The 16,512-nt window shown below is 43.7% G+C and overlaps 1 protein-coding gene across 9 annotated transcripts; it reads right to left on the reverse strand.

Moving 5' to 3' along the window:
• Positions 1–442: 442 nt before the first annotated feature.
• SNX11 (sorting nexin 11) lies at positions 443–10,044 on the reverse strand. Of its 9 annotated transcripts, none has more exons than XM_019740644.2 (8): positions 9,810–10,044; positions 7,323–7,382; positions 6,267–6,321; positions 5,734–5,820; positions 5,327–5,427; positions 3,150–3,245; positions 2,718–2,930; positions 443–1,965 (listed from the first exon to the last, which is right to left on the reverse strand). In XM_019740644.2, the coding sequence occupies exons 3-8, from the start codon at positions 6,288–6,290 to the stop codon at positions 1,695–1,697; spliced, it is 792 nt and encodes a 263-aa protein (XP_019596203.1). In that variant the 5' UTR covers positions 6,291–6,321; positions 7,323–7,382; positions 9,810–10,044; the 3' UTR covers positions 443–1,694. The 9 variants fall into 9 exon arrangements, with proteins under 9 accessions (XP_019596203.1, XP_019596209.1, XP_019596210.2 ...); XM_019740650.2 differs by having other exon boundaries at positions 9,764–10,044; XM_019740651.2 differs by having other exon boundaries at positions 9,718–9,987.
• Positions 10,045–16,512: the final 6,468 nt, after the last annotated feature.

The raw sequence follows: 16,512 nt of genomic DNA on the forward strand, positions 1-16,512 counted from the left end.
ACATTTTGGATTTGCCTCTGTAGGTTTTCTATCCTCGCCTTGCTCTGCTGCATCATATAAAGGAGAGACTCAGGGGAGGCGGGTGGGAAAGAGGGATGAGTCCCAGCCAGGGCTTTGCATCTGCCTGTTGACAAACTTTATTTCTCTTTCAGCACCTGGCACCTCAGACAGGCTGCGAGGACGGAAGCAGCATCAGGTAAATTATACCTAACAAGGTTCATGCCCATAACTGTGAGAAGAGCTGGATCCTGGCTCTTTGGAAGCCAATCCTTCCTCCAGTGGTGAACCTGAACTGCACACACAATGCAGGAGAGCTGCAGCGCACAGTTCTGAACCATTATTTCCACGCTGATAAATTCATGATTTATGAAAGTAACTACTGCCAGCCCTCACTCCCTCCTTCTCTGCTACAGCTTGTTAGACACAAATTGCAACAACAGTCTTAAATAGTTGAATTTTATTTCAGGCCAAAGCCCCTCAACTCCGAACTAAATGCCATGACAGTCCCGCAGCATAGGCTGGTAGTAAAAGAGCCCACAGACAGGCTGGGATGGCCAGAGAAGGGAGAGTGGGCAAGAAGTGCACAGGAACCGACGTGCAGAGCAATGCAGAATGCCAGCAGCACTCCTCTCCTACCAGCTCCAGCTCTCAGTGGAGAGGAATTATGGCAGCAGGAGGGTAGAATGCCTCATTGTCTGAAGGGAGGCATGTTGTTCCTCATCTCCATCCCTAGAGCCCTCTCTCCAGGCAGAAACAAAGCCCTTGCGCCCCATTGGACTGAACATACGGCCTCTCGGCAACACCGCAGAGGGACAGGTGGCAGCTGAAGCCCTGGGGGCAGGGAGCGCTTACTAAGGGAGAAGAAAAGGATTCAAAAAAGAAAGGAGCCCACGCTACCCCTGCAGAAAAGATGGTCACGTCTCTGCTTTGTAACCAGAAGAGACAGTGACAGCCTGGGACAGCCTTTACCAAAACAAAGCTCCCTGAGCTATTGCCTTTCCTCTGCCTGTGAACAACCACTTCTCTTTCATGGATGGCCATGAGCTATTTTGTGGGTCTCAGGCCCCACATGGCCAGGCTGAGGCCCTGGGATATGCAGGGAACCCCAGTGACAGGAGTCACAGCACTGTCCCATTCAGTGGTATTAATGGAGGAAACGCAAGGAAGTGGGAGAATAAATATTCACCACCCTGTCCATGTAAGGAGGTAGGCAAGAGGCCAGCCTCTCAGAAACAAAGTGCTCCGTGACCTACAGCAAAAACAGAGCCAGTGAGAATACAATGACACAAGCATTTTTCTTGGGACAATATTCAATATGGCAGCTTAAAATTTGCCACTTACAGGTCCCCAAAACCAGTCACCTAAGGCAGTGCTCCCCGGCCCATTAACAAACAGCTAAAGAAACTCAGCTCCCAAGGAGTAAATGTGGGATTCTGTTCAAAACCAACAGCCCCTGGTCCTGACGATTAACGTACAAACATCTGCAGTGTTTATTCCTATGGAGGAAGCTTGAGGAGTTGTCATGACCGACCTCTGTGCAACCAACCCAAGCAGAGGCAACTGTAAGATACTTAGCAGCCCAACCTCCCCAACACCTGCCCTGTGCCCCAACACCTGCCCTGTGCCCACATGAGCCTCCTTGCCTGCATCTTCTCCCCTGGGCTCGGAGCAGGACCCAGAGCTCAGACCAAAGCTCATTTTTCCAAAACTGTTTCTAAATGACCAGGATCCAAAGGCACAGCATGGTCCCCTCCCACCGACCTCCTCACAGGCTGAGGAGCAGAGGCTCCCTCGTCAGGTCTGGCCAAATCACAGCATGATGCTGAGGTAGAGGGTGGAAGAGGGGGGCTTTCCAAAGGAGCCTCAGAGTCAACAACAGGAGCCCACACCTCGAAACGGTCCTGTTCCTCCTCGGGTGGAGGTGAAGGAGAGTTCCTCCTGCCTGATCTTGGAAGAAAGCAGCAACTAGAAGAGTGGGAAAGGGAAAAGAAGGAATAAACAAAATGAATGGATAAACACAAATGAACAAACAAACAAAAAGGTGGCATTATCAATACAAATGGGCTGTTATTCAGCCATAAAAAGGAATGAAGTACTGATACACACTACAACATGGATGAACCTTGAAAACGTGCTAAGTGAAAGGCACCAGTCACAAAAGACCACATATCTTATGGATGTTTTTGTGTGAAATGTCAATGTCCCGAATTGGCAAATCCACAGACACAGAAAGTAGATTAGTGGTTGCCAGGGGTTAGGGGTTGGGGAAAATGAGGAGTCATGGAAGTGGGTATAAGGTTTCTTTTGGGGTGATGAAAATGTTCTAAAATTCACTGTGGTGATTAATGGTTGCACAACTTTGTGAATAAACTAAAAACTACTGAATTGTACACTAAAAGGGTGAATTTTAGGGGATGTGAATTATATCTCAATAAAGTTATTTAAAAGAGGTGGGGGAAGAGGGACAGACCGAATAAGAAAGCCTTCTCTTCTTTCTCCCCAGGTTTCAATAGGAGAGCCTACTACCCAGGGATGGATTAACACAAACCTTCAGACCCTTGTGCATGGGATGAGAGAACCACGCACAGGGGGAACGTGGCCTCTTCTGAAAGGCTACCAACACTGTGACTTGACTTTCCCTATCAAATGGATACCTCATTGGGCCAGATTACAGTAATCCTAGCCCCTGGTATCTCAAAAAAGAGAGCTTCAGTTACCTCTTAGGCTGGTCTCCTTTAGCCAAATGAGAAGAGCCCTGCCTCTCTTCCTGGACCCAGCCACAGTTTGACATAGCATAGCGAAGAATGGCATCAGAAACAGTCATGGAGCTTCGGCCCTGGACACAGGCTTCTATCTCAGGCACTGAGAGCTGGCTTTGCAGGAAGAGGTGTAACTGGCTGTCTGACAGGAGGACAACACTTTGCAGGACCCTGGGACAAACACAGCAGGGGCAAACACAGAGCATCACCCTAAGGATTTGCTCTCTGCAGCCCCATCCTCCCAGGGCTCTGGCTTGAGTGAGCATGAGGGTACAAGAAAGGCGTCCACCCCAAATGCACCTGTATATTCAATGGGCCGCCATGAATGGAACCTTCCCCCCTCCCTGCCCCACCCCAGGAGGCAAGTGCTAGCCTGCCATATCCACTCACTTTTCAAGGAAGTGCTGCAAACCTTGTCGTCGCTTCTCAATGAACTCATCTGAGCTGCCAAAGAAGGTTGACTTTCCAGGAAGTTCAGGTACAGGACTGTGGGGTCACATAATGTAACAATGTAACACTCAAAATAGTAACATCCAAGACAGTCATTTCATCCCCCCATCAAGGAAATGCCCTAAAACGAGCCACAAATCACGAATAGCTTTTTTTTTTTTTAACTTTTTTTTTTTAATTTTATTAGTTTCAGGTGCACAAGACAAAGCACTACTTAGACGTTTATCATTTATATCCCTCACACTGTGTGAACCCCCGTCCCCCATCCACTATCCCTCTGACGTAGCACAGAGCCATTACATTTCCACTGTCTATTCCAAATGCTATACTCTGTTCCTGTAACCATATATGAATAGCTTTTAATAAGGTGGTGGGAGTGGGGGGTTAACACTGACTAATTACATGCCATGTGTCAGGCACTACGATAAATATTTTACAAACCTTATTTCATTAATCCTCCCCCAAAATCCCATGAGAAAGATATTAGTGTCCCCATTTTAGTAGCAAGGAAATAAAATCAGAGAACTTGAGTAAATTTCCCAGTATCAGGCCAGCCCGGTGGCTCAGGTGGTTGGAGCTCCATGCTCCTAACTCCGAAGGCTGCCGGTTCCATTCCCACATGGGCCAGTGGGCTCTCGGCCACAAGGTTGCCAGTTTAGCTCAAGTCCCGCAAGGGATGATGGGCTCCGCCCCCTGCAGCTGAGATTGGGCATGGCACCTTGAGCTGAGCTGCCTCCCGGATGGCTCAGTTGGTTGGAGCACGGGCTCTCAACCACAAGGTTGCCAGTTCAATTCCTCAAGTCCCACAAGGGATGGTGGGCTCCACCCCCTGCAACTAAGATTGAACACGGCACCTTGAGCTGAGCTGCCACTGAGCTCCCGGATGGCTCAGTTGGTTGGAGTGCGTCCTCTCAACCACAAGGTTGCCAGTTCTACTCCCACAAGGGATGGTGGGCTGTGCCCCCTGCAACTAAGACTGAAAGGACAACAACTTGAAGCTGAATGGCACCCTCCACAACTAAGATTGAAAGGACAACAACTTGACTTGGAAAAAAAGGCCTGAAAGTACACACTGTTCCCCAATAAAGTCCTGTTCCCCTTCCCCCCAATAAAATCTTTAAAAAACAGAAAAAAATTTCCCAGTGCCACACAGCTAGGAACCAGCAGAGCTAGTATATGAACCAAATCTACAACTTCAAAACTTCATGCTGCTATGCTACATTGTTTACAAAACCCATTCCCACCATCAACTGTTATTTTAAACAGGAAGAAACTTGGACGTAGAGACATGGAGAATGCTGTGTCCTTGTGTGTAAATTAAGACTACCTATGCCAGTCCGAGAAAGTCACACGCTTAGAATTTTCTAAAAGTAGCTAAGTGGAAACAAGTCACCCACAAACTCTCTAACACTCTTTAGCCTCTCTTATGAAGTGCAGCACGTACTTTTAAAAAACAATGGCCAGGCTAGAGAATGTACAACCCGGCAAGGGAAGTTCCAACTGGCTTATGAGGGCCTGACCCACAACCTCATCAGTCCCACGTGGTAACTAACTGGCTAAGTCATCAACAACAGGCCATCTATCACCAGAGCATTCAGTGGCCATCCTGCGTTGGAATCACTGTTCTAAATTGTCTCCAGTTTTAGGACTTCTATGGGGCGGGGGGGTGTAGGTGAGTGAACAATACTTTTTTCCTAAGGCTCTCAGTCTGTTGTGTGTCTGGAAAAAGGTCTCTGCGCGAAAAAAGAAAAAAAATCACTATTTTTACATGTCAAACGGACAGGATTACCACCTGTCAAATAAGTCCAAATGCTAAAAAGTTTCTGATAACCAGTGAGAAGCACATTTAAAATGCTGGCAGTACATTTGTTGAGGCCTAGACTAATATGCATATAAAAAATATTTTTGATCTTTCTAAGGCATCGTTAGGTCAAAACACTAGAAATGAAAACTGTCTTTACTTTTTCACTGATTTGAAAACATAATTTAAGAACACATTTCTCAATTTCCTTAGTGCCTGGCATGCTGCCAAGTTTCCCCCATTGTAAACTCTAGTTCCCAAGCAAGCATCTGAAAAGCCTGTCTCAGACCTAAAAAGGAAGCAAGAGCAGACTCACACTAAACCAGCGTTTCTCTGTAGCTGCTTTCTCAGCCACACGAACTCACGGTAGCGGCGACGCACACAGGATGTCTTCGCAGTAAAGGCCTTGCTGTTGGTCTACAGGAGGAAGTACGTGAAAAAGGTTTAGTGGGAAAAGACCAAGTTCACGTGAACTCCCCATCGTCCCTCTCACTGAGGATCTAAGCCACCAGGCCACAGTCCTGATCAGAGGCTCCAACTAGAGCAAGGTGCCACCAGGCAGCCTGCATGCAACTCTCAGGCATCCCCCAAGCTCTCTCTCCTCTCCTCCCTCCGTTTCTTCTGTCTCTGGCCTGTCAAAAATATCCACAAACAGGTTCTGCTCAGTACAATCCCTCAGCCCTGGGAAGCGTTGATCCCAATACAGGAGTCTGATGCACTTACATGGAGGAATATCTTATAATCCACATAAGAATTCCAGGAGCCCTCATTCTGCACGCGGGGGTCCTGAACACGCACAGTGATCACCTCCTGGAGATAAGAAACGCCCCTTCAGCTTCAGCTCAGCTACTCTGTAAGGCAGCTTTGACAGCACAGGTTGCCACATTTTTCCAAACCAGACGCACCAACTTGCATTCATTTGTTCATTTATTCATTCAATTCAACAAATATTTATTGACCCACTATGTGTCAGGCTCTGTTCTAAAGCACTGGGGTTAGAATGTGAACAAGAGACCAAAATTCCTTGCCCTCATGAAGCTTACAGTCTAGTACATTCTAAGGAATGGAAACATCAAAATGGAACCTCATTTCCCAGTAATGTCTTTACTACCGATTTCCTTCTCCTGGCTTTACTTTGAGCTCATCAGAACCGACAACTATTACTGTCAGAAGAACACCACCAAGCAACGATTTGCATCTTCTCCCAAAACCCCTCAAACTTATACCCACCTGTTGAGTGGAGACCACACGCTTACCTCCTGCTCTTGGTTCTCCAACATCCTACACCAAAAGCCCACTGGAAGAAAACATCTGATAAGGGACAAATGACAAGGAAACAATCATGGTTAGTATGTTTCTATTCTTATCACTCTCTACCAGGGCAAAACCCTGAAAAACTTTAACTGACCCGCTCTGGGGAAACCCAGGTAACTTTTTTTGTTCTTGTGTAAAACTGAAGATGAAGCCAAAAATTCCACCCCACCCCCATTACTTCAGTGACAAGCTACAAGCCCTGGGAAATTTGCCTCCCTTTTCAGACCACGGCCAAGACGCTTAACTCAGCTACCTCTATCCAATCATGTTTGGAGCTGTGCAATGTTCTCCTCAGGCAGCCAGAACAGGCAGATTCGGTTATAAAACCTTTATGCCTGAAGACTGCAGGCACAGCAGTGTCTTGTGGGCACCAGGCACACACAGCACAGCTTTGCAAGTGAACCTAACATCGCCCCCTCCTGGCTATTTAGAGACAGCCAAGCTCTTCAAAACACCAATGCCCCTAAGTCTCTCTCTGTCTTGCTAACCATAGTCACCTCCCCATAGGTAAATCACAGAGCTGGAGAGTGCAGGGAACACCTGTGTGGGTTGCCCAGTTTCAACCTTCCCTTATCTAATCCATTCTCCTTCCCATATCTAATCTGTTCTCTGAAACCTAAGCCAATGGTTCTAATCCTTTCCTCACTGGACATGCCATCCGGTTGGTACTTCTGCCCAAGCACCCCACAGCTGCACAGGTCGACTCAGGATGTTTTCCGCTCCTTTGTAAAGATTCATTAAAGCCTAAGCCGCTGATTTCCCCCAATGTGGCAGTTTACATGTGCAGCCACATCGCCCACTCCGACAAGGGGACCATGAAGGTTGCAGCATGGGGTTACTCAAGTCCAAAGGGGCCCATGATGTCACCTTCTGTTAAAATACAGCACTAATCTTGTTACTCCTAGAACCACTCCAAAAGCATCCAACCTGGCTGCCACCTCCACCCACTTCTCTCTTAAGAGCGGAACAATAAGGTTTAATTTCCCTTTCCAATTTACCTTGAAATGAAAACTGACTTCAGCCAATATGTACTGCCAACAAATGATCCGGGCTGGCTCCTGGGAAAACAAGACTATCTCTAAGATCTCCCTCTCCTCCCCCATGCCCATTCACACCCACTCATTCCTATAGTCCCACAATTAATTTTAAACACATTCCCTTATTAGTTCTGCCTTACCATTAGAAGAGTGTGTAATGAGTTTCCTTCTATTTTATGTTTAGCTAACACAAGGCTAACATTTCAAGAGAATGGGAACTCATTTACACCACAAAATTAGCAGAGCAAACAGCTTTTCCAGTTCTTTCCAGTATACCAGAAGGTTTCTCCACACTGCACTCAGAGGCAAAGCTGCATGGCATATGACAAACTTGGGCTACATCGTTGAGCAAACCGAAAGTTTTATGATTTCAATATCATTTTAAATAGCATTCTTGCTGACAATCTAATTTTTCATCTGATGCAGTCACCACTGCAAAGGGGTCCTGAACTGAAAGGTAGGAAATCCCAATGCCATAACCCACGTATAAAATCCCAGATGTAAGCAGTCAAAGGGCTGTGGCCAAAAAGAGCAGGGTGACTCACTGTGAACAATGAACCTCCTCAGATTTAAAAAAAAAAAATTTCTCTTCTCTTTTCAGGCATTTGGTAATTGCGCACATGAGCAGAGAGTTCGATTCTGAAGTGTTTCACAAAAGTAACGACAGGAAAGATGATGCCCAGGAAATCACAGTCATCCACAAACTCCGTGGAGCTCACCTATCTCCTGTGCCTTGAAAGGTCTGTCAAATTCAGGACTATAATTTAGTAACTAAATGGTCATCACTCTCCTGGGCTCAAGAAGAGTTTGCCTAGGGCTCTGCATCACTTCCATGTGCAAGTTCCTCTCCTTTCCTTTGGGGCTAATACCACTTAGAAATAAATAGCTATAAATTGGCTTTAAAAAATTCCTAGCTGTGCTCACTTCGGCAGCACAAATACTAAAAAAATCCTAGGACCTCCAAAGATGCTGTATACTTAAATGTAAATTTAAAGGGCACTAAGAAAGTTTCAGTTGTAACTTTCCTTAAAAACACTGAAACAAAATTTTAAAAACCTAGACTCCAAGTAATACTTTCTAGCAACTACGTACTAATCTCTGTTAGCTTCCTCTCCATAGATGCCACTCCTCACAAGGAAATGAAGTTCAGTTCTCTGGAGGGGAAGGAGGAAGTTCTAAACTTTAGGATCTGAGAGATGGAACCGTTTATCATCTAAATAAAGATAGTCAGTGATCCTCTTAGCTACTTATGCAACTCAGAGCTAACTCCATTTCTTGGCCCTTTCAATCACATCTGAAGTTTACTTTCTCCATCAACATCTCCAAGGAGAACCCAGTTGTTTGCTGTTTATAAAGTAGATTCCTTGTAAAGCTTTCCAATGTCATAACAATTCAAGGCTTTAGCTCCACCATTTTCGCTCGCATTTAAATTACTTCAAGAGACAGGTTAAAAAACAAATCAGAGAACCATATGATTTCACTGTATGTAGTATATAAAACTGAAAACAACAAAAGAACAAGACAAACAAATGAAGAAACAAAAAATTCATAGACAAAGACAATAGTTTAGTGGTTACCAGAGGGTAAGGAGGGAGGAAGGTGGTAAATGAGGGTAAAGGGGATCCAATACATGGTGATGGAAAGAGAACTGACTCTGGGTGGTGAACACACAATGTGATATATAGATGATGTATTAAAGAATTATACACCTGCAATCTATGTAACTTTACTAACAATTTTCACGCCAATAAACTTTAAATAAAAAAGAAATCAGGTGATAAAAGTACATGGAGCCCCCAAGACTCCTATCCCTTCTTAGTCATTGTTGAGCTCTTGGTGCCAGATGGCAACTCAAAAATCTCTCCTTTCTAAACACCCACAGGTGGTACAGGAAGCTCCCCCCGCTGACCAAGCTCTGTGTTTTCTCAACCAAGCATCTCTGCTCCATCCTTTTGTCCCTCTGTAACTTGCCAATCCTTCCACTTGGAAGGTAAGTCGCAAAGGTGACCACAATCTAACGCAAGAGCCTCCCGTAAAATGCTTGCCATTACTCTTTGTCCTAGCCGTTTGAGTAAATGTCCCCAAACTCTTTTACTACAGCCACTCTCCTTCCATTCTTAACGAAATAGGAGCAAAGGGCCACAATGGTCCTTCTTCTCCTTTGTCTATTAATCTTGGGGAGTGGGAAGGAAAGATGCTTTCTATTCCTTTCAAAATAAATGGAAAAGCCACATTTCTTCCCTTGGATGCCGAGCAAGTACCTGCCTTTATCCCGGGAGGTGAGACAGCCCTGAGGATGTCAAGCGAAGTACCCACCCCAAGCGCGACTAATGACGCTAAAGTCCGTGGCCCTCACCTCAAAGCAGCACCCAGTCCCTGCGGCCCCGCCCACGCTCCTTCACCTGAGAGCAGCACCCACTCTCCACAGCGACACCGCCAGCACCCTACCATATAGCCAGTCGCAGCTTCTCCTTCCGGGTGAGTGGCCGGTGCCCCGGTGCACGACGGGAGACGGCTCCCTACACGCCAATCCCGGGTGCCCAGGCCGCCCCGCCCCTGCAGACCCCGGCTCTTAGTGGCGATTTTGCTCGCGGGGCGGCGCGATGGGCCCAGCTCGGACCCTGGCTTCAGTCAGGACCCCGCACCACTTACTCCTAGCGACAATGGGTGGACGCCGGTGAGGGGTGGCCAAGGCTATGACGTCCAATCCAGGGCCGCGTCTCTCCCATCGTTGTCAGGCTAGCCAATCAGAGGCCAGGGAGCATCTTTAAAGGTCTGAAAGAGGGACCTCCGGAGCAGAGCGGCGTGAGGAGATTGTCGCTGGGGTTTTCACTCTGCAAAGAGCGGTCTTGAGTGTGGGAGGGTCGGGGCAGAAAACGCCCCAGTTCCTGGAGCCTCGTAAAGTCCCGAGAGAGCCCTCAGTTGCACCCCATAGTTTGTAGTTCCCCAAGGGAGTTATCAAGAGGACTTCAACTCAGGTTCGTAAAACCACAGACTATCAGAGCGAAAACCGGACTGAGACAGTTCAGCAACACACGTTTCACTCGCCGAAATGAGCCCCAACAAGGATGGTGCAGCTCGTTCGTAAGAAGAATCCGTTGAATATGATGAAGGCGTTTTTTCATGTTGTTGAAATGTCTTTATACTACCAATTTAAAGATGATGTTAGCAAAGATAATATCAAGGGAAAAGTTACGGTTATAAATACAAGCTCTGGAGTTAAGATCACCTAGGTACTAGCCCCAGCACTACACTGACTCTGTGGCCTGAAACTGGTCCTAAATCTTTGTAAGTCTTAAATTTCTTCATCTGTAAAGTGGAGATTATTGCACATACCTCAAAGCAGCTTTTCTCAGACGTGTTGGTCTCAGAATCCCTTTACGTTCTTAAAAATGATTAAGGATCCCACGAGCTTTTGTTTATGTGGGATATTCACCAAGTTAGAAATTAAAATTGAGAAATTAAAAAACATTTATTACTTCACCTAAAACAATAATAATCATTACATGTTAAGATAATATATTTTGTGAAATATAACTACACTAAAACAACAACAAAAAATTGAGTAGAGCGTCATTGTATTACAATTTTGCAAATCTCTTTAATGTCTGGCTTAATAGAAGACAGCTGGATTCTCCTTTTTGCTTCCCCATTCTCTGTTGTATTGTTATTTTGGTCTAGTAAATGAAGAAAATCCTGTCTCACAGATTTTTTAGCCTTCTGTGATAATTGTGCATACTCTTCTTGGATACCAGCAAAACTCAACAAATGGTCGTTTCTTAAAGGTTAGTTACAATGCAGAATCTGAAACCATTTGAAAAATATTGGCTTACTAAGTTATGCAGATCTTCCAGATATTGATGCATTATATTATTCAATATTTTAAAAATCCTATTTCTCTTTTTTTTTAAAGATTTTATTGGGGAAGGGGAACAGGACTTTATTGGGGAACACTGTGTACTTCCAGGACTTTTTTCCATGTCAAGTTGTTGTCCTTTCAATCTTAGTTGTGGAGGGTGCCGTTCAGCTTCAAGTTGTTGTCCTTTCAGTCTCAGTTGTGGAGGGCGCAGCTCAGCTCCAGGTCCAGTTGCCAGTTGCTAGTTGCAGGGGGCGCAGCCCACCATCCCTTGCGGGACTCGAACCAGCAACCTTGTGGTTGAGAGCCCACTGGCCCATGTGGGAATCGAACCTGCAGCCTTCGGCATTAGGAGCACGGAGCTCCAACCACCTGAGCCACTGGGTCGGCCCTTTTCTGTCATTCTTTCAAATAAAAACGAACCAATGAAAAGAGCAGCTAATTCAATTCACACGTCTCAAACAATTGTACAACCACATACGTCAGTAAGCAGCAGAAGGGCTTTATGTACATCTTCCATTTCATCACATAGTACTTTAAAAAGTCATATACTCTAGGAAAGAGATTTCATAAAGTTAATAATTTGTACTGCTTCATGAAGGATAGCCTTAAGTGAAAGTGGCTTTTAATTCTTTTTTTGCATAGGTGTGCCAGTAAAGAATACTCTAGTATGTTGGTGCCACACTGCCTTGATTCATACAAAGGTGCCAGCAGTTTCACCCACTGTTGCTTCTCTACCACCAGTGAAAATGTCAACACATGAAAAAGAGCAAATAATGTCTTACTATTATGAAAATAATTTTGACCATGCAGACTCCCTCAAACCATCACAGGCACTTTCAGAGTCTGTAGACCACACTTGGAAAACCCCAGAGTATATCTGCAGAATGTATCCATTCATTCAAATATTTATTGAGCCCTTTCTATGGGCTAGGCACTGTTTTAGGCATTAAGAATAAAGCAGTGAGCCAAAAAGGAATATATCCTGACCTCCTAGAGCTTATATTTTAGCATCATCCATCTGGAATATTATTCAATAAATGTTTTAAAATAAATTCATTTATAATTCGAATGTAATATAGATTTCACAAACAAGTGGTGCCCTATCTCGAGCTTATGTTTTCAACAATTTCTAACATTTGATAATGGAGCCAATCCTTATCATACTAGAAAAGTTAGCAAATGATATAAGTACCTCTCCAAGCAGGGATCCCTTCTCTTGAGAAAACCAATCAATGTCAGGGCTATGGGTGCATTATTTGACAAGTGTATGTTTTAATTATAGTCCATTACTACCTGGAAGTCACTTGAGAACCAGACCAACCAAGGAAGGTAAGGGAAACAGCTCTTAAGTATATATTTGCCTTTTAAAAGAGATTGCATGTTAACCGCAAATGAATAAATCTTTAACAACAGAATTTCAAGTAGTAATCAAAATCAAACAAAGACTGTCACACCCATTAGGATGGCTAGTATTTAAAAAAAAAAAAAAAAAGAGTTGAGAGGATATGGAGAAACTGAAACCTTTGTGCACTGTTGGTGGGAATGTAAAATGGTACAGCCACTGTGGAAAACAGTATGGCAGTTCCTGAAAAAATTAAAACTAGAATTACCATATGATCCAGCAATTCCACTTTTGGGTATGTAACCAAAAGAATTGAAAGTGGGGCCTCTTGAAAAGATATTTGTACACACACATTCATAGGTAGCAGCATTACAATAGCTAAAATGTGGAAGCAACCCAAGTGTCCAACAGTGGATGAACGGATAAGCAAAGTGTGATATATTCATACAATGTGATATTCTTCAGTCTAAAGAAGGAAATTTTGACACATGCTACAACATATATCCATATGAACCTTGAGAACATTTTGCTAAGTGAAATAAGCCAGTCCCAAAAAAATAAATACTAAATGATTCCACTTAAATGAGATACTTAGAGTTGTCAAAATCATAGAGACAGAAAGTAGGACGGTGGTTGCCGGGCTGGCAGGAGGGAGGAATGGGGAGTTATTGTTTAACAGGTGTAGAGTTTCAGTTTTACAAAATGAAAAGAGTTAGAGATGGGTGGTGATGGTTGCACAACATTATGAATGTATTTAATACCACTGAACTGTACACATAAAAATGGTTAAGGTGGTAAATTATATATGTGTGTGTGTGTGTGTGTGTGTGTATTTACTACAATATTTAAAATTGGGGAAGAAAATGAAACATAGAATTTGAGACAGTGCAGAGGAAAATATTTTCAAAGTTCTATACTTCCCCACTTCTTAAATCACATCTCAGAAGCAGCTGTCTACTATACTTAAATAGCTATTGTTTTCTGAGTGCCAACTATATACCATTTTCTTTACACACTACTGTTAATCCTACAGAAATGCTGCAAGATAGGTCTTAAATAATATTTTTATGTTTTAGATTTTCATGGAGGCTGAGGATAAGAGAAGTTAAGCAGCTTGTCCAAAGTTACACACAACAGGCAAATCGTAGAGACAGAATTGAATCCAGTTCAGCAGGATTCCAAGTCCTTCTTCTTTTTTTGCAACATCACACTTCCTCCCTTCCCCACATTACTTGTGATTTTAGAAACTTCCTGTGACAGACACATTTCCTGTGGGCATGAGCAGTGTCACTTCAAATGTTGTCTTTAGCAAGGTTATTATGACTGAGTTGCCATTACCCTTAGAAAGAAAAGAAACTCTGAGGGTCTGAATAACTTAAAATGTCACCATTCTTATGGGAAGAGAAAAGAACTAAACCCATTGAATCCCAAAAGACTTTCTAAAAAGACCTTGTTAAAGCAGAGATTTTAGGCTTGAGCGTTTCACATCCATCCCTAGCAGAAATCTGGAATACAGTATTAATAAGAGAGCCCTAAATTGATTGCAGATTCGCATAAACCAGTGGTTGTCTGCTATCTAAAAAGGGAAGGTGACTTTTGACTCCCTTAATTCAAGAGTGGTGTAGAGCACCAGGGCAGTGATGGCTCCCTCTACTTTGAAACATGCACATAAGAGCTGGAATTTACTAACAAACTAGATATACTACATATGAAACTGTTGTCCTATGATGTACAGTTTAAGAAAATGGTCACACTGGACCTAGAAAAGCGAGACCTCAGGGAACATAAAGGCAGAATTTCAATACTAGAAGGACAATGGGAAAGAGGAATTTAGGGTTACAGAACAGAACTTTATGCAGCTATAGAAGCTAGACCCAGAGGAAATAGGTGACATTTACATGGGAAAGCAGAATTCAGCTCAATGTGAGGAACTGGGGATGGCAGCATTTTATGCAGGCAGGAATAAGGTTTGGGAGTTAGACAATAACATCAAATCTTGATTCCACCACTCTCCTGCTGGATGCATTGAACAGGTTATACCACCGCTGAGCCTTTTCTGCAAAATGGAAATAGTAATTTCCACCTCCCAGGTGTGTTATGAGGATTAAATAACATTAATCAAAGACTTAACAAAATTCCTAGCATTGGGATAAGCTCTCAATAACAGTAGCTAATATTATTACAATAATTCTCTCATCAGTAAAGTTATTAAAAACAGAGTTGGACACTTCTGGAGGGAGTGAGTAGATGAATTTTTGCCTCTTCATGGATACTCAACCTAAATGTCTCAGGAAGAATTGCCATCTTTGTGCTCTCACAGCCCTTTTAGCAAAACTCTATTATGATATTGCTGGGTTGGGTTACTTACATGGCAGTTCTCCAGAGCCCTGCACAGTGCTCAGTAAAACTGTTATATAAATGCAGACCCTGCATTCTGGGGTAGAGTGCAGTAGACTGGTTGCCTTTCTCCTTTCCCTCTGGTTAGGAGGATATTTGAATGTGCAAAGTAAGAAAAAAAGTCATCTCTGGTAGTTCTTTGTGGTTCCTGATTCAATAGGGGATAGGAGAGTAAGGAAGAGAGTTTTTTAAAAAATACAAATCTGATGTGAAGAAAAGCTTGATCACCTCCATATTCTGTCAGGTAGGTGAAGTACATCACATTAATTCATTTAATCATTTATTCAACAAATATTGCTTGACGACTGTATACCAGGGACTGTACTGGGCACTGGGGATAGAGTGATGAACAAAGCAAGCCAGGGGTTCTGACTTTACCAGAGTTTAGAGTACAAACAACAAGACAGGCATTAACTAATGACAATAAAGTGGGGTGAATATTATTATGAGAAACTGAATTTCCGTTTGAACAGATTTGGGGACAGTAATCTCGCTGAAACAAGAACTAAACCACTTGTCTCAAAGAATAACAAGTGTTAAAATAAAAAACAAATGGAGGCCAACCTTGAAACTCCCCTGGATTCAAAACTAGTTTAGTCATACAAGCAAAGCTTAATTTAGCTTGTTTTGTAAGACTAACTTGACCTGAATCTTTCTTGTTTATGCCACTGGAAATCATAAGCAGAACTTGAACTGTTTCCCAAGATTGATGTGAGGTAATCATTGGCCAACTCCCTATCATTAAAGAAAATTCTACTATAACCAATCACTGTGAAGAATAAACAGTCACTGCTTTCTTACTACATAATGCTTTACAACAACCTACCTCTAAGCTTCATTACATGTTTTGATTTTAATGCTCCAGGTTGGTGTGTGTACAATAAGTGTTTACTAATTACTATTTCAGTGATTCATTGGTTTTACTTTGGCTGTTTCTGAACCTTTGACACAAGCATGGTTTTTACCTGTTTCTATATTTCTTTGGGGTGCCTGGATGAGGAGTGCTTATGGACATAAGGGAATTCTGTACTGAAACTATCCATTGGCACAGCCAATAAAAAAGGGTAAATTCGGGATGCCATTATGACACCTACCAGGGAGACCTAACCTAGTCTAATGGCTCAGGGAAGGCCTCGAAGGGGAAGTAATCCAAAGGCTAAGAAGTGGGAGCCTTACAGAGATTTGAGGGAGCGGAAATCGAGGATATCGTACATTATTGGAGATTTGGTAAAGGTCTGGTGAGAAACCCGTTAAGGTTCAAAAATTTCGAGAATGTGAATTACTGTCCAGAAGTGGTTGTTTTTTTGGCCCAAGCATCAAGGGGCTTGCTTGTAAAAGCGCATGTTTTAATTTTCTAGGCAGCAACGTTCTTAACCACATTCCACCAGCACTAGCTGTCTAAAAACTAAATCTCCCTGAAACCCTCGCAAACAGAGCGTGGAGGCGTAAGACGCGCGCAGCATTTCGGGCCTTGTAGTCTTGGGTGGACTTCGAGTCCCATAGAGCTGTGCGGCGGGTCGTCGCGTTTGCGCGGTGCGGGCGGCGGGCAGCGC

This window comes from Rhinolophus sinicus, linkage group LG15 (genome assembly GCF_036562045.2).
Source record: "Rhinolophus sinicus isolate RSC01 linkage group LG15, ASM3656204v1, whole genome shotgun sequence".
NCBI classification, from domain to species: Eukaryota; Metazoa; Chordata; class Mammalia; order Chiroptera; family Rhinolophidae; genus Rhinolophus; species Rhinolophus sinicus.